The 18613-nt window shown below is 40.0% G+C and overlaps 1 protein-coding gene across 1 annotated transcript; it reads right to left on the reverse strand.

Annotated features, from left to right (window-relative positions):
• Window positions 1–1730: 1730 nt before the first annotated feature.
• fbxw10.L (F-box and WD repeat domain containing 10 L homeolog) lies at window positions 1731–15241 on the reverse strand. Its single transcript, XM_018235455.2, has 14 exons — window positions 15161–15241; window positions 12507–13309; window positions 10648–10821; window positions 10305–10432; window positions 7861–7983; window positions 7615–7724; window positions 7196–7399; window positions 6929–7050; window positions 6629–6777; window positions 5460–5602; window positions 5163–5321; window positions 4351–4640; window positions 4046–4243; window positions 1731–2784 (listed from the first exon to the last, which is right to left on the reverse strand). Exons 2-14 carry the CDS (start codon window positions 13027–13029, stop codon window positions 1913–1915), a joined length of 3195 nt encoding a protein of 1064 aa, XP_018090944.1. The 5' UTR covers window positions 13030–13309; window positions 15161–15241; the 3' UTR covers window positions 1731–1912.
• Between the last annotated feature and the right edge of the window lie 3372 nt (window positions 15242–18613).

Here is an 18613-nt window from a genome sequence, read left to right on the forward strand (position 1 = left end):
TCTTACCCCAACTTGTGAGTCTGGATATTTTCTTTCAAAGTAGGGTTTTAGACTCCACTGAATGATCTTTAGCTGCTCATTTGGTTAGGTCCTAAAATAAGAAGATCTCTTCCCAATTTGCCAACCTGCGTGCTGGGCTAAATGGGGGGGGGGAGAGGGGGTTTACAAGTACTTGTGTGAGGACTGTATCATCTAACCAATGAGGTCCTCACTGATGGGATTTTGACACCTTCCCAATATTGGCTGGCCAGTCAGTCCCAAGTGGCCCATACACTTGCTTTTTCATTCTGGAGAGGGGCAAGTCAGCATCTTTTTAAGCTTAAAGGGATACTTTCATGGGAAAGCATGTCTGTTTCCCAGATTCCCCCAGTCATGTGATTTGTGCTCTGATAAACTTCATTCACTCTTTACTGCTGCACTGCAAGTTGATTTTACCCCCCCACCCCCAGCAGAACAATGGGAAGGTAAACAGATAGCAGCTCCATAACACAAGATACCAGCTTCCTGGTAGATCTAAGAACTGCACTCAATACTAAAAATCCATGTCCCACTCGACTCCTCAGTTACATTGAGTAAGATAAACAACAGCCTGCCAGAAAGCGGTTCCATCCTTAAAGGGGAAGGAAAGCTCCAAGAGTTTATTGCCAACATATTAGCCACAATAGTGCAAGCTAGAATGCTATATTTATTCTGCAGAATGCTTTACCATACCTGAGTAAACAGCTCTAGACACTGTCTCTTTTTGTTTAGGATAGAAGCTGCCATATAACTTTGGTGTGACATCACTTCTTGCCTGAGTCTCTCCCTGCTTACTTACAGCTCTGAGCTCAGATTACAGCAGGAATGTGAGGAGGGAGGAGCAAACTGAGCATGCTCAAGCCCTAGCCCTGGAGGATTAAGCTGAAAACAGGAAGTCTGATACAGAAGCCCATGAGTACACAATAGAAGGATAGAAATGTGGTGTTTCTTTTGACAGAGGACTCAGATCAGCATTACTTTGAGGGTTTACTGGTGTATTTATATAGACCTTTCTGATAAAGCTTACTTCATTTTAGCCTTTCCTTCTCCTTTAAGTGATGGCTCTTTCTGAAAGCACAAGACCAGGCACAATAACCTGAGGTGCATACACACCAATATTACAACTAAAAAAAATATACTTATTAGTTCAGGAATTCAATTTTATATGGTAGAGTGAATTATTTGCAGTGCATAAAAATCATGACAGAATCTTTTTAACTTAGTTGGGAACCTAAAGTTATGCATGTCAGCGTGTGGCTAACAGGAGTTGAATTATTTAAATGGATAACAGAAGTAAATGTATTGAAAGCAGCCTGCAAATAATGTAACTGCATCTGACTAGAGGAGACATTACAGCTCTGTCTTCTCTAGTACGTTTTGCCATGTGATGGTGCTTATTCTTCAGGAAAAATAGGTTGTACAATCTAGGGCTTATTTGGTCAGGAATCAAGCAATACCACAAGTTTGGAAGTACAGGTATGGGACCTGTTATCCAGAATGCTCGGGACCTGGGGTTTTCCGGATAATGGATCTTTCCGTTATTTGGGTCTTCATGCCTTTAGTCTACTAGAAATTTATTTAAACATGAAATATACCCAATAGGCTGGTTTTGCTTCCGATAAGGATTAATTGTATCTTAGTTGGGATCAAGTACAAGCTACTGTTTTATTATTACAGAGAAAAAGGAAATCATTTTTAAAAATTTGGATTATTTGGATAAAATGGAGTCTATGGGAGACAGCCATTCCGTAATTCGGAGCTTTCTGGATATCGGGTTTCCGGATAAGGGATCCTATACCTGTATCAAGATCATAAAGCCATTTCTGCAGCACCGTACTAGCCCTAATCCTTATCCACACACATATAATACACAATAATAATATAATGCTTTTAATTAAAGAAAAACATTGGGTCCAAGCTCTGGAGCAGCAATTTTCCCTTCTTTGGTAAAATCATCAATATTTTTCCCTTTGATTTTCATGAGCCATGCTTTCCTGCTCTCCTGGTCTTTATTGGCCTGTATATGCACCTCTGCTGTCTGGTACTGAGCCAGTTTTTCAACCTCATAGTCTTTCATCTGCTTCACTGTAAGGAGCTGGAACCCACTCTTTTCTCTGTAGGGATTTACAGTGACAGCTCTCTCTGAAGTTTTCTTTCTCTGAGGCGGTCTCTTATGTTGCCCCATGATCATTTTCACAGGTTGTATGGACTCATAGCTGGTGTACATTCCAATCTGCTTTACACTGCCTTCCACCGCAGAAACTGTCCTCCGGTGTACAGCAATGCATTTCTTCTTTTCTCTGTACTGATGGCTGGTTTGTGGACGTACTAAAATTGGAGGGGGTATAGACGACTGGGTTTCTGAACCATGTAAGGATTCCTTCAGTTTGAGGTTCAATTTTCTCATCTCAAATGGAGTCACTGTGGTTTTTATCTCTGAGGAAAATTCTGAAGATTGTATCTGTTTCAAACAATTGACTGCAATGTCTTTCTTCCTTTCCTTTATTTGGGAATTTGAGACTCTTTTCTGAGGCTCCTGTGGGGACATTTGAGGACCCCACGCGTCCCGTATCATTGCATTGTGCTCACAGTTTGATGCAAGCTGATCCAATCTCTGCATATTGTGCAAAGTGCTGACTTTAAGAAGTATTTGATCAGGGTTCAATATAGAGTGAGGTCCGCGTTTTTTTATACGCTCCAGAGTTGCATTCTCACTTACAGAGAGGACAGACTTGCGCCCAGGTGAACCATATCCAGATTCTGCATCTATATGAAAGAAAACCCAACAGAATAAGTTACAAAATGTGAAACTTGTTTGATCTAATGCAGATATCTTTATCCTTTCTACTTAAAGGGATACTTTCATGGGGAAAAAATTTCTTCAAAACGCATCAGATTTTTTTATATTTAATTTTGAAATCTGACATGGGGCCAGACCTATTGTTAGATTCCCAGGTGCCCCCAGTCATGTGATTTGTTCTCTAATAAACTGCAGTCACACACGCTGTACTGTAAGTTGGAGTGATACGACCCCCCTCCCTTCCCCCCCATCAGCTAGAAAGCAGTTCCATCCTAAAGTGCTGGCTCTTTCTGAAAGCACATGGCCAGGCAAAAAGACCTAAGATGTCTACACACCAATATTATTAAAAAAAAATACACTTGCTGGTTCAGGAATTCAATTTTATATTGTAGAGTGAATTATTTGCAGTGTAATTTAGAAATAAAAACTAGATAAAAAAAATCATGACAGAATCCCTTTAAAAGGGTTGTTCACCTTTAAATTAACTTTTAGAATGATAGAGCGTGATATCCTGAGACAATTCGCAACTGGTTTTCATTTTTTATTATTTGTGTTTTTTGAGTTATTTAGCTTTTTATTCGGCAACTCTCCAGTTTGCAACATCAGCAATCTGGTTGCTAGGGTCCAAATTACCCTAGCAACCACACATTGATTTGAATAAGATACTGGTATATGAATAGGAGAGGGCCTGAACAGAAATATTAGTAATAAAAAGTAGAAATAACAATAAATGTGTAGCCTTACAGAGCATTTGTTTTTTAGATTGGGTCAGTGACCCCCATTTGAAAGCTGGAAGGAGTTAGAAGAAGCCATATAATTCAAAAACTATAAAACATACCAAAAGTTAACTTAAAGGTGAACCACCCCTTTAAGGTAGTTGTTCCCAGAATATGGGGCTGGTCCTAAAGCTGCACAAAGAAGATGTTACTGGAAGGTATGATAGGGTAAAATGCCAAAGTCATTGCTTATGTACTATCTTGGGTATCCATGACATTATATGAGAGTGACTATAAATGGCCATGTTTTCATATATTTTTAAACTTGCTATGTGCTAAGGCGACCTGAACCCAAAACTTTAAAGGTCTCTCCTGCACATTGTACTCTTCATCTTCATGACCTTAGAAAATCTAAACTAATGCCACCCTTATAAGCAACCATATACAAGGTTGTAATCTAGGGTGGCAGGGTTTTGGTTCTATAAAGAAGTGAAGATTGTTCATGCTTTACCAGAATCATCCTTTGCTTTTAGTTCTGTTACTGTGCTCTCCCTGCTGATTGCCTCGGGGCTTCTTGGAGCCGTTTGGGGCCTGCTGGCTGAAGGGGACTTCTTATAAAACTCGGGCTGCAGATCAATGTAGGCAAAGCTTCTCCGGAAATTCCGTAACTCGGGCCAAGTTACTGGCTTAAGAGATTCTAGGTGAAGTTCTTTAAAGTGAGAAGATGGATAATCAGTGATATCAGTGTGCAAGTACTTAGTTATTCACCTGTTTTATTATGATATCCTATGATGGAGTAGTAGTCATAATAATTACCTTGCGCCCTCTTCATATTCTTTGCTGACAGGCTTCTGGCATGGTGGGACAGACTGCTGGTGCCCTCCCTATTTTCCTCTTCTTCCTTCTGGTACATCTTTACATGACTAGATCCCACCCGCTTCATCCTTTGGGCCCGCACATAGCTATACGGCCTGACCCTCATGGGAGCTGACTTAAACTTGTCTCTTTCTTTCAGAACATCGACTCTTTCAGATGCCTGCGAGTAATCCCACGAAACCTCTTCAAACTGGAAAATCATGATACTGGCTGGCGTATTGATCACCATTCTGCAACGAGCAAAGCACCAAAAGGTTTGACTTGTATTCTTCTTTTGTTAGGTTTTGTTTGGCAAGCATGAAGGTAACATGTAAAGGAACTAAAAAGTCATTAGGAGTTTTTATTTATATTGGATTGTGTGTCCCCTAAGGCTCCATTTACACTACACATGAGCAAAAGTACAATTTTGTGGCCGATGGTATATTTTATTATCCTACTTTTACCCAAATAATATATAACTGTTCTTATTTTGAACAGTATGTCAAAGGCTTTACCTGAGTGGTATAAAGTCTATCTGACAAGGTGAGAAGGACACTAAGGACAGTGCTCTCAGAGTACTCTTACATACTCCACCCAATTGCTGACCCCCTGACTTCCACAAGAAATGTGACCAGGTCGCACAGACAAAGTATATGGCACTGATATGACTTTTAGCATAATGCTATTAATTCTCTGTGTACTTTATTGTATGGGCTAAATTCACCCCTGCATCATAATAAAAAAATATACCATAATGCAATATTGCATCCTACCTGTTATCTCTTATACATAATGACATCACCGGATCTGCTCGGCTGTTAGCCCTCATCACTCTTAGGCAGTCTCCGTTCAGGAAATTAAACACCCGAATTTTGCCATCAGCACATCCTGTAATTACTCTGAGGTAAAGGAAATCCATACACAGCACCTCCCTAGAATAAAAAATATTATTTTTTACAACCCATCTGTTGTATTAATTTAAACAGAATATATTTTCTTAGAATTTAACAGTGTTTCTTGGCTCATTATAAATGGGCCTGATTTCGTTTTATTTTAAGAACAAAGCTTACTTTGGATGCCTGAAAGTGATAAGGCGTTTCTGAAAGTTTCCCATCATGCTCCAGGCAATAGCGTATCCATCAGCGCTTCCAGATATCAAATGCCATTGGTTGAAGGAAAGGCATTTTATTGGGCCGTTGTGACCTGTCAGAGTCTTGTCCAAGAAAACAGCACAAAGTGAATAGCATTTTCTCACACATTTATTGTAACTGGTTATTAATATGGAAGGACTCATCTACTACCTGCAGGGCAAACTTCTAAAAACTGCGGTATTATTTTTGCACTTTGCTCCTGCAGGTAGAAAATTACCACAGGTCTCTATGCTCCATTTTTAAAGTACAGAGCCCCTTAGTGAATGGGGCCTATTCACTAAGTTCGAGTGAAGGAATAGAGGAAAAATAGTTCGAATTTCGAATGTTTTTTTTTTGGCTACTTCGACCATCGAATTGGCTACTACGACCTTTGACTTCGAATCAAACGATTCGAACTAAAAATCGTTCGACTATTCGATAGTCGAAGTACTGTCTCTAAAAATTTCTTCGACCCCCTAGTTCGCCACCTAAAACCTACCGAGGCCAATGTTAGCCTATGGGGAAGGTCCCCATAGGCTTCCTAAGCATTTTATGATTGAAGGATAATCCTTCGATCGATGGATTAAAATCCGTTTGATTCGAAGGATTTAATCGAATGAATTGCGCAATTGCGGCAGTTGAATATCGAGGGTTAATTAACCCTCGATATTCGACCCTTGATACATCTGTGTTCACCAACACTGAATTCATGATTGGGCAGACACTTCTGTCCAGGGTAATAATAAATGATCCCTAATGTCTCCTTATCCTGCTTAAAAGAGAGTGCTGTATTCATATTGTTGCACGTTTTCAGGGGCTAACCAACAGCCAATGAAATAAAAAGTTTAAATGCTGAAATGGTTGTGGAACTACATGAACAGTGGATTGAACTGGAGGTAATTACACCAAGAAAGGTCAGTTAAGAGGATACTGCAGTAGCCAAGGAGGGAAATGATTAGAGAATATATTAAGGAATCTGTGACACAGAAAAAAGCTTGAATGCTAGAGGCGTTTCCTGCATGCTGACAGCTGACCTTGGTTTGTGAATACTATGATAGAGTCATCCTTGCAGTGTTAGATTGAATACTTAGCCAACAAGACAAAAGTACCTTGATTAATGTAGCTGAATCGATATGCCATAGTTTGACAAGACCTTTCTCACAGCCGCTCACCACGTACTGGTCCTTTATTTTAACAGACAGAACGGGATCTTTATGCTTAAAGGTGCGAAAGCACTTGCCAGTTGTTATATTCCAGACTGGTATAGAAAAAACAGACAGGCTCATTACATTTTTGTACCATTGACTTAATGATTGTGTTAAACACTTTATTTAACCCCCCCTGCCATGGCTACAATATTCATTTTGTGCTTAATGCTACAACGTTTTTTTTTAAATTGTCTGGCTGACCTTTCACGTGGCAGTCTTTAGCTCCAGAAACCAACACATCTTCTTGTATGTCAAAACTCATGATTGTCTTCATATGGCCATGAAAGATTCTCATACACACTCCCGACTCCAGGTCCCACTGCCTGCAGAGTAGGGATAAGGAAAATATTTCTGTAGATGTAGATTTGTTGGCATCAAGCCCCCTTTGCAATCATTAGTTAGCAGACCACCATTTTCTTAGCAAGGCTACAACCTCTATATAAGGTGCCAGTATGAGTATCTGTTTACCTGATGCTAAGGTCAAATCCCCCACTGAACACAAATCCTCTCTCCTCACAGAGGTAGACGCTTCGGATGCTCCCGGCATGCCCGTGAATAAGTGGGGGTACTTGCTTCATCTCCACTAGGTCAAACAGTTTCACTTTGCGGTCCACCGAGCCAACAGCAACAAGCCGCCCTCCATCAAAGTGGATCACTCTGTGCGGGTCTCCTCTGTGGAGAAATTATAGAAACCCAGCCACACTGTATAATTATTTTGGTTAAGTAAATAGATTTGATTAAAAAATATATATATATGTCGCACACAATTGAATAGTTATTAATGACTTTAGGCACCTCAAAACAAGGGAACCTACAGGTATCATAAGATCCAAATTAACTGTGTAATTCACACTGGATGAAACTTGATGACAGGGAATTTTACTCACTGTCCCGTTAGAATGAGAACATTGTATGATCCACAGAAAAGGTTTCTCTCTTCCAAGGGAACCATGTTTGTTTCTATATCAATATAAGCTGCTTCTAGGCTCTCTCCGGTCTGGAAAAAATAAGGTTTGTGAGATTAGTTGCACATCAATGCCCTGATTATAGGCATGATTAGTCTCTCTGCAAAGGAATGGTGAATTTTGTTAGGGGCTATACAAAATGAACAAAGATTTATTAGCTGAACCAACCTTTGTTTCTTGGTAGAACTTCTTCTCCACAGCGTTAATGGTGTTTCCATCCTCGCCAACTTTTGGGACTGGAACCTTTTGAATTTTGGCATAGGAGACGCTCACACCTTTGTAGGATGTACCCTGTTCATGAAATATTATTTGGTTAGGTTCCCAGTTGCAGTTCTTAAGGGGGCAGTTATTTGGAGATGCAATCCTGTGAAATGGGTTATTAATTTCATGTCAAATGCTACTCTTCTCTCGTTGCCACCTATTATGTTGACAGATAGCTGAACATGAAAACCAACTAAAATTATCTGTGTGTGTGTGTTCTACATAGTTTTATATTCAGAAAACTATGTACAAAGTATTTTGTGTATTTTCCCTATATAAATTGCAACTCTCCACAATGACCACAAGATGGCAAAGCTGTTTAAAAAATTGCGACAGATGGCCAGGCCTGGACTGGCTAATGCCAGAGGAGCTAGAAGTCACTATTAAGTGGGCTGGTGGGGGGTTCTTTGGGTTTTGGCAGGGCCTATTTTGACACCCAGACCTGGAGATGACCCACAAGGGGACTGGTAAATCCAGGGACTGAACTAGAGAAGGGCTCGTGCCTAGGGCGCAAAGGTAAAGGGGCCCAAGACACGTAACTCTTCTACTGCCTTCCCCTAGACCATTGTATCCCCCACATGGTAGCTCTTACATCGTCACTGTGATCGGCAGAAAGTGAATGCTCTCTTCAGAGCATGTGAGCACACATTCATATACGTGCACTGGGGGAAGGCGAAGTAGCCGGCCAGGTTGCCTAGGGCACCCGGCCCGGTACTGGGGAAATAACTCAGAGGAGGTGTCAATGAACCAACTGCTAACGCAAACCTATAAGAAGGGAAGAATAGTTGCGATTATGTAAATAGAAGCAACTAGAATAATAAAGGTCAGTGAAGAGGGAAAGGAAAATAGCTTGGGGAATAGACTTGTTATCTAAGGATTTATGGTGGGCCCCTAGCTCGCTAGTCCAACCCTGAAATCATTATATATTTAGAATACATCTTGTTTTTCTGGAGTTTTGCGAAGTAGTTCATGAATACGTACGCATATTATCTAATGGTGGGCATACATTGAAAGATCCGCTAGTTTGGGCAATATTGGGCTGATCCCTATGGGCAAAACAATTAGATCAAAACAATTGGGATTTTTAAACTTGCCTGATCCATATCTGCCTGGTTTTCAGCCAGATATTAGTAACATAGTACCATCAGACTCCCCCGAATCTGCCCATGTATGGCCATCTTTTGGCTCCATGAACACAACAGACTGGGTTGGCTTTGTGTTGACAATAGAAAAACAATGGCTGAACACAGTTTAACTGACAGACAAACTGCAAAACCCAGGGATTCTGTAATGTAAATGCTTAAGGCAATGGGTTTTAGGTGTTGTGGCCCATGTTTATAGTAGCTCATCACACTAGGGGCCAAAGAAGAAGGTTTTGTACATTTTGGTTTGTTTGGTTTGCTTGGTGGGCACTTTTTAAATCTGCCCATGTGACATTGCCGTTAAATGCACAGAATAGTATTAATTGTACAATAACTATTATTCTGTCATGAGTCTACTGGTCCTTATATATTTCACTAGGAAAAGTGTTCCGTAAAGGGGTTGTTCACTTTTGAGTTAACTTTTAGTATGATGTATGATGTGATATTCTTAGACACTTTGCAGTTTGTTTTCATTTTTTATTATTTGTGGTTTTTGAGTTATTTAGCTTTTTATTCAGCAGTTCTCCAATTTTCATTATAAACAGTCTGGTAGCTAGGGTCCAAATTCCCCTAGCAACCATACATTGATTTGCACAAGGGACTGGAACATGCATGAATAGGAGGGCCCTGAATAGAAAGATGAGAAATAAAAATTAGCAATAAGAATAAATGTGTAGCCTTACAGAGCATTTGGTTTTTAGATGCGGTCAGCTGGAAAGGCAAATTATTATAAAACTATAAATAATGAATGGAAAAGTTGTTTAGAATTAGACATTTTATTACATAATAAAACCACCCCTTTAACTGGCCATGAATGTATACAGGTATAGGGCCTGTTATCCAGAATGCTCAAAACATGGGGTAAAGGATCTTTCCATAATTTTGGATCATCATACCTTATAACCTATTAGAAAATCATGTAAACATTAAATTAACCCAATAGCCTGGTTTTGCTTCCAATCAGGATACATTGTATCTTAGACTGGTTCATGTACAAGGTACTGTTTTATTATTACAAAGAAAAAGGAAATAATCTAAAAAGATTTGGATTATTTGGATAGAATGGAGTCTGTAGGAGACTGCCTTTCCGTAATTCGGAGCTTTCTGGATAACAGATTTCCGGATAACGTATCTCTTACCTGTAACTAGATGGAGCACAGATAAAAACAGCAATATATATTCTTAGTCGATACGCAATGGCATAACTACCTGGAGGATCATTGCTTCATTCCGAACTAATCGTTCAGCATCTAGATCCTGCATGGTTTCTTTGGTCAGGTAGCACCAGTGCTGGGATACAAACAGGCAACTGAAGAGAGACTTCTTATTTAGAAACCCTGTGGGACCATAATATACAGACAGTTAATAACTGCACAGAGATAATCTCTATTGTACAATACACATACAGTATATATATTATTATTAATATTAATAATATTATTAATATTAATTAATTTTTTTTTTAGAGCACCAACATATTGAGCAGCACATATATAAATAAAGCATTGCCTGAGTGGGCTACAGATGCTGTAGGTAAAAAGTAAAACTATACCTAGAATGCGCTTGGACAGATGGACCGGCAGGCAGCAGATGAAGTCTTTGTACATACTGACCCCCGACGTTGACTTAAATGATGTAGGTACCATCATGATGGAGGGGTCATCTGAGGACACAGCTTGATCCAGTCCTTGCATTCCATCTTGTTTTTTGGAATTAATAGGAGTCACTGCCAGGAGAAGGAATACTATTGTCATTGTTTACATTGTTAATCGTTGGATTTAAAGGACAGAATCCACAACATCAAAATGTTATATATGTGCCTGAATGGTGAGTTTATATATGTGCCTCAATGGTAAGTTTATATATGTGCCTGAATAGTGAGTTTATATATGTGCCTGAATGGTGAGTTTATATATGTGCCTGAATGGTGAGTTTATATATGTGCCTGAATGGTGAGTCTATATATGTGCCTGAATGGTGAGTTTATATATGTGCCTGAATGGCAAGTTTATATATGTGACTGAATGGTAAGTTTATATGTGTGCCTGAATGTTGAGTTTATATATGTGCCTGAATGGTGAGTTTATATATGTGACTGAATGGTAAGTTTATATATGTGCCTGAATGGTGAGTTTATACAGTGTATATGTGACTGAATGGTAAGTTTATATGTGTGCCTGAATGGTGAGTTTATATATGTGCCTGAATGGTGAGTTTATATATGTGCCTGAATGGTGAGTTTATATATGTACCTGGATGGTGAGTTTATATATGTGCCTGAATGTTGAATTTATATATGTGTCTGAATGATGAGTTTATATTTATGCCTGAATGGTAAGTTTATATATGTGCCTGAATGGCGAGTTTATATGTGTGACTGAATGGTAAGTTTATATGTGTGCCTGAATGCTGAGTTTATATGTGTGCCTGAATGGCGAGTTTATATATATGCCTGAATGGTAAGTTTATATATGTGCCTGAATGGTAAGTTTATATGTGTGCCTGAATGGTACGTTTATATGTGTGCCTAAATGCTGAGTTTATATATGTGCCTAAATGCTGAGTTTATATATATGCCTGAATGGTAAGTTTATATATGTGCCTGAATGGTAAGTTTAAATGTGTGCCTGAATGGTAAGTTTATATATGTGCCTGAATGGTAAGTTTAAATGTGTGCCTGAATGGTAAGTTTAAATATGTGCCTGAATGGTGAGTTTATATGTGTGCCTGAATGGTGAGTTTATATATGTGCCTGAATGCTGAGTTTATATATATGCCTGAATGGTAAGTTTATATATGTGCCTGAATGGTAAGTTTATATGTGTGCCTGAATGGTACGTTTATATGTGTGCCTAAATGCTGAGTTTATATATGTGCCTGAATGCTGAGTTTATATATATGCCTGAATGGTAAGTTTATATATGTGCCTGAATGGTAAGTTTAAATGTGTGCCTGAATGGTAAGTTTAAATATGTGCCTGAATGATGAGTTTAAATATGTGCCTGAATGGCGAGTTTATATATGTGCCTGAATGGCGAGTTTATATGTGTGCCTGAATGGTAAGTTTAAATATGTGCCTGAATGATGAGTTTAAATATGTGCCTGAATGGCGAGTTTATATATGTGCCTGAATGGCGAGTTTATATGTGTGCCTGAATGGTGAGTTTATATGTGTGCCTGAATGGTGAGTTTATATGTGTGCCTGAAGGTGATCAACTTCCTTTCTACCAAGGTACAGCTAGCCCTCGTGAAAATAACCATTAATTCACAAACTACGATGTGTAAAAAGATATAAAGTAAAAAGATATATGATAGTAATATCAAAAAAAGAAAGACACCTAGTGGTATGATGAAGCAACATATACTTTTGTGCCAAGGCTCACACATTATGAAACCGAAGACCTTTCTTACCTGCTTTCCTGGTATGGGGATGCATCTCCTGGATAATAAGGACATGAATCAGATTTGCAGCACTGTGCACTATGTTTGGGTGGCACATTTGCAGCAGCAGAAGTGTGTAATTTGCTTTGGTCCAGTAGGAGGCGTGCTTGAGCCATTCCCAAGTCTCCAGCATAAATTGTAGCAGGAGTCGCCTGTTTAGAGCTCTGTTAGAGCTGAAGGTGCTGGAGTCTTGCCTAAGGCTGGGGTTTATACGGGAGTGGCTATAGGTGAAGTCTTTGCCCAGTGTTGGCTGCAGCACCTTCTCTGTGTATTGCAGCAATTCCAGACTCTGTAGTCTCCTAATTACTCCAAAGAGGAATTTCCTCTGGGAGGCTTCACCGGCTCTCACAAACCATTTCTTGGTTAGGGCATGCTTCCTAATCAGAACACAAGTCTCACAGCACTGGCAAAGCGGCACCCGGGCACATTGGTTCTCGCAGCGTAGAACTGGACTACTGAGCAGCCTGTACTCCGACGCTTCCATCATTCCCATCCTGTACAGATATCAGTTTATATAGAAGCAATATATTTAGCCCATGTCATTTAGTGAATCACAGTCCCGACCAACAGAGTCTTTCCAGGCATTGATGTTTGTACAAATCTCTCTCTCTATTGTTGTGGGCTCCAAGGAGATGAAGCAGCTACCACAAGTATTGTACAACAGGCACACTCCCCAAAGAGGCGCGGTAAGTATTTGAATAGACTGGCACTTCTTTTTTTTCCTCTAAAGTGGAACAGAGTTCTAGGCAAACTATGTGATGCCACTTTTCTGTCTGGAAAAAAGACCGTAACTGTTTAAAGTGGGAAAAAAATTACTGAAAATGCACTGAATATGAACAGACACAAAACTTTATTACAAATAAAGTTAGTAAGATAATTAAGAATACATCACCGTTTGAGTTAACATAACAGGATATCAAGTGACTGGGAGATCCCGATTCAGTCGACAGAGAGTTCTCAAATGGGAAAACAAGGACCCTCGGCAGCACGCCCGATTGCACCACAGGAGAGATCTCAGCCAACAAAACGGGACCCTCCACTTTTATATGCTCTAATAAACAATGAGCTCATATCCTTATTAAAACCACTTGGAGCCCATTTCAACTAAATATCTTCCTTCTTATGTGCTCATCAAGAACTTGCCAGGTCCCCAGCAAAAACAAACACAAGCCAAGAGCTTATCTTATCAATGCTATTAGCATTCTGCCCCTAGCTATCATAAAGAAAGTTTCTATGAGAAGTCATAACTACATAATGAACTAGCAGAAGCCCTAAACACATTATGCAATTGAGTTCATCAGTTCTTTCCTACAAAGTTGTTTTATACAAAACTATGATATGTATGTACAGTATATCTAAAGTTCAACAGATCCTTCGTACAAGACTGTTTTGTACTCAGAGTATTTCTCGGAGTCATCATTGTATATATATAAAAAGCTCAACAAAAACGAGGCAATCACCCAGATTTATAGCACCAACCCTCAGATCTGGAACATGAGAAAGGACCAGTAAGCAGAGCTGGGCCAAACAGTATTTGTTTGAGACAATACTACTTGGCCTACTCATCTCCCACTCCTCTACTCCTCACCAGAATGCTTGGTTCACCCCCAGCACCAGTTGTTTGCGCTTTTGCTTAAACAACACCCCCCGCTATCACAGAAGGCATACCAAAACTCATTCAAACCACCACCCCCATTTGTCTGTTTTTGCTTTCCCTGACCCCTATTGTGCCCTGGACGGCTGTCTTTGACGCCTTCCCCTAGTTACTTCCCTTCCAGTGTGCCTAAAATATAGCATGGCATTCTGCTTGTCAATAAAGAGGCAACTTTCTTATTAGCGGCCCTTTACTAATACCTTGTGCACTAAGGGCCACAAAAACACCCCACTTATTTCAAAGTGCATGTCTTCTCAGGTCTGGTTGCACTCTGCATAATGTGTTATTTATATGAAAAAATCTTGCATGAGGTGCAGAGCACAGCATTGACAGACGCAAGCCAGACCTGTCCTTGCCATTTGTCAGGAGACATGAGGTTATTACAGGGCTCCAGTGCAGCCTGCAATCACTGCAGGACTATGTGCTTTATTTTCCCTATCGGCTTATCAGTCCAGTTGGCTTCCCCAGAAAACTGCTCTAATAAGGCTGGGGAGTGGTGGAGCGGGCATGCAATTTTTATTTCCCACCCATCACCTTTTTTTTCTGGGGCGAACACTGCATGAATACAACACTGCCTATTGCTGTCACCTCTGTATTCATTAAACAGTATTAACAAAAAACATTGTGGATGGCACCAATTTTTACACTTTGTGCCCCGCCCTGCAAATATAGTCTTAGTCCCTATAGTCTAACTAAAACAGTGCACATTTTTAGGTGCTTTCATTTAGGTTCGTGATGACCTACATGTATGTGTTGAGAGCAAAGGGCAGTAACAACCAGCCCTACAAGTATTTCCAGAACAGGAAAGCGCCAACAGACCAAACCAGAAGGTATAATCACACTTGTGTTATATGTGTTGCCCATGGCACACACACCAACAAACTGGGGAAAGACGTGATGGGCCTTATATTTACCCATCAGTTAACGGCGCATAGCTCTGGCAAAGCTAAAATCTAGTGTGGGAGCTCACCATTCCAATGTAGCCCTGTATCCAACAGCCAGTAACAGTTACTATAACTGCTTCTCCAATGGGGGGGAACCTCCAGGAGAATGCTACACTGCTGCGGTTTGGGGTGAGGGGGGCTGCACTAACCTTCCACATATGATTTCAACTTTAAACTGTCCATATAATAGAAAGGATCTGAATGGAAGTGGATGTGTGCATAACCAGGTGTATAACCAAGGACCTTCTATGACTAAAGCTCGACTGGAAAGAAAAAAGTTGCCATAGAAATTGCTTGTGCAATTAAAGATGTATACAATAGTTAAAAAAAAGACATAAAGGGTGTCTTGATTCTTTGTTGTTTTTGTGAGCAGTTGATCGGGTTAAGGTAACATTTAAACTGAACACTGCAAATGATTCCTTTTTTTACATGGAGATTTCATCATATAACCAAGGAATAAGACCTGTAGCCACCATTTTGATAACATCCAGATTAATATTTTCACTGTATGTGTTTTGACATATTGGACTTAACCCCCCTCAAAGACCTCAATTATGCTGGAATCGTGGGGAAAGATGCTGCATTTTAGGTGTTAACAAGGCAGATTGTGTTTTTAATTGCAGTTGTAAATGACCAATTGTTGTTTGGTTGGATATCTGTGATGCACATTAGGAACCAGTCATGCTTTACCGACATAGTTTTATTACTACCGTCAGATTGTCTATAGGCCAACAAATATTCCTGTTTAATTGAGCCAAGCCGAGTTACATTTTTCAGCCTGCCTGACCAAACAACTAATATCCATGTGTTTAGTGGCAGACCTTTCAGGGAAGAGCTGTGTATTTTAAAAGGGTTCTTCCTTGATATATACAGTGGGGGATAGAGAACTCAGCTGCCGTTTGTCCCCTACTTTTAATCTGGAACATCCTCATGTAGCTGTGTCTGGATGTACAAATTGTATTAATCAACTTGTGGGCCAATTGATGGGATTCTATGGTGGAAGTGTGTCCAGAGTATTTGTGGGCTGGTTGATACGACCAGTCAAAATGGACAAAGGGTCACCTAACGAGGGTCATAAAATGTGTTTGTCTCTTGGCATGGTTTTTTGTGTTTCTGCTAATCTGAGTTAGATTGGCCAAAGGGATCAATTTCAGGGGCCAGGCACATTCACACCAAACAACAGTTCTGTCAGAAAGCAATCAAATTGCAAGATTCTCTGCATCTTGTCGAATACTGATCCTGCAACAAACAGTATTGGCAAAATTCTTAACCCAACTGTCAAAAGTTCTGTTTTGGGAAATAAAATGTCTTTTGTAATACAGTGCATGTCATGACAACAAAGGGACTCCAATACACTAGTGAACTAGTGTACATATAGGCGATAACTCAGCCAAAGTTCAGAGTTTAAACTGGGGCAAAGAGTAGAGAGAAAATGTTATATATTTGTCTCGTTTGTGCGTTTTACTATGACTAAGGGATTCCAGTACACTATTCAGCAGCATGTTTCTGGTCATTGCATCAGCTTCCGTTTGGGTTTATCCCTGACGGCTGTAATTATATTGGTTCTTGAGTCATGCTAAAAGGCATAATAGTGAGAGAAAGTTGCACACTGGATAATTTACTGTGTTCATATAGTGGACAACTGGGTTAAAGTTCAGAGTTTTAAACTAGAACAAAGAGTAGAGAGAAAATTTTATATATATTGGAAGATTTACATGGGCCAATAAAAGTTGCTGACTGGGTCCCTCTCTAGACCAAGTCAGCAATTATTAGATCATGTATGGGGCATTTGGGGTCCTGCTTAATCTTGAACTAGGTTTGAAAAAGCTGTACACCATTTATATAACGAGCTGCTGGCTTTAGTTTTGCATTTGGTTTTTCATATTTTCATAGGGCAAGTGTTAGCCAAAAGACTCTAAAGACAACTAAATGCCTCCCCCGAATGCAGAGATAGCTGCAGAATGGCTCCTGCTGCTGACCTGGTAATAATCTTATTCTGTAAATATGCACAGTGAAATGTGCCCTTCCTGAACACACCCCTGTGATAACACTGCCTTACCCTTCTGAGCCTTTACTAGAATACAATATGTGCTTGCTTATGGACATGGCAGCTAGTAGCAGATATGAAAAGGAAGAGGTGATATTTAATGACCATACAGGTGTTATTACACGGGCAAAGTGTAAAACAATGGCACAAAGCTTCATGTTTTGTTGCCCACAGTGCACCTTCTTTACTGTTCTTCATTTATGATGCATAGAAAGGAGTGCCATGGGATGTATGTTGCTTTAGAGCCTTGCACATAATTCCTGCTTTGAGCAGACTTTTAAAGGAATCTGTCATGATTTTTATGGTGTAGGTTTTATTTCTAACTTACACTGTTGACACTGCAAACAATTCACTCTACCATGTAAAATGTAATTCCTGAAGCAACAACTGTATTTTGTTTATTTGTAATATTGGTGTGTAGGCAGCCATCTCAGGTCAATTTGCCTGGTCAGTGCTGCGGAACTGCTTTCTGACAGGCTATTGTTTCTCCTTCTCAATGTAACTAAAGGTGTTGCAGTGGGACATGGATTTTTACTATTGAGTTTTGTTCTTATATCTACCAGGGAGCTGATATCTGGTTACCTTCCCATTGTTCTACTGATGGGCTGCTTGAGAGGGAAGGGAGGGCGTGATATCACTCCAACTTGAAGTGCAGCAGTTATGAGTTTATCAGTGCACAAGTCACATCACTAGGGACACCTGGGAAACTGACAATATGTCTCTAGCCCCATGTCAGATTTCAAAATTAAATGTAAAAATCCGTTTGCTCTTTTGAAAAATGGATTTCAGTCCAGAAGTCTGCTGCAGCAGCACTATTAACGAATGTGTTTTGAAAAACAATGTTTTCCTTTTAAATAAGGGGGTTATTGTACTTGTGAGCTCTGAACTGTGTGTTCCTAATGTATCATTAAGGTGCAACCAACACATGCCACAGAGCACAGCTGCACCAAGTGTAATGTGTGTAGCCACAATTCCTTGTATACTGGAAATGAGCCCTTGTTTTTCTGTAGCAGATGTACAGAGGTGAATAATACTGTACAAAAAGTAGCCTACATTATATACAATAATGGCCCTAAGCCACTGAGTGCTGCTGGTACTGATTTCTAGACCACTATTAGAAAGTATTTGTCTATACTTCCAATTCCATACTTCAGTGTGAAGAAATTAAGACCATAAGGCATAGTGAGGTTTTATAGGGGGCATGGCTATCCTCTAATGGATTTACATAGGTTAAGACCTCTTGGGCTCACAGCCCAGTATGATACGGTAAGGTCACACTGAGCATTTCGGGGAGATTTAGTCACCTGGCGACTAATCGCCTCGTCTTTGCAGCGACCAATCTCCCCCAACGCCTTCCCTCACTCTTGCGCTGGCTAAAATAAAAAATCACCGGTGCTAAGCACACTCAGCGATTCGTTTTCCGAAGACGCCC

The sequence above is a fragment of the Xenopus laevis genome, chromosome 9_10L, assembly GCF_017654675.1.
Source record: "Xenopus laevis strain J_2021 chromosome 9_10L, Xenopus_laevis_v10.1, whole genome shotgun sequence".
Classification (NCBI taxonomy): domain Eukaryota; kingdom Metazoa; phylum Chordata; class Amphibia; order Anura; family Pipidae; genus Xenopus; species Xenopus laevis.

Excerpts from the sequence above, each read along its gene's own strand:
- fbxw10.L (XM_018235455.2), bottom strand. The coding sequence starts at position 13,029 with ATGGGAATGATGGAAGCGTCGGAGTACAGGCTGCTCAGTAGTCCAGTT. Across the intron at positions 7,400-7,614 it reads GTTCTCATTCTAACGGGACA|AGGAGACCCGCACAGAGTGA; the intron begins GTGAGTAAAATT and ends ATTTCTCCACAG. Across the intron at positions 2,785-4,045 it reads AAAAGCAAAGGATGATTCTG|ATGCAGAATCTGGATATGGT; the intron begins GTAAAGCATGAA and ends TCTTTCATATAG.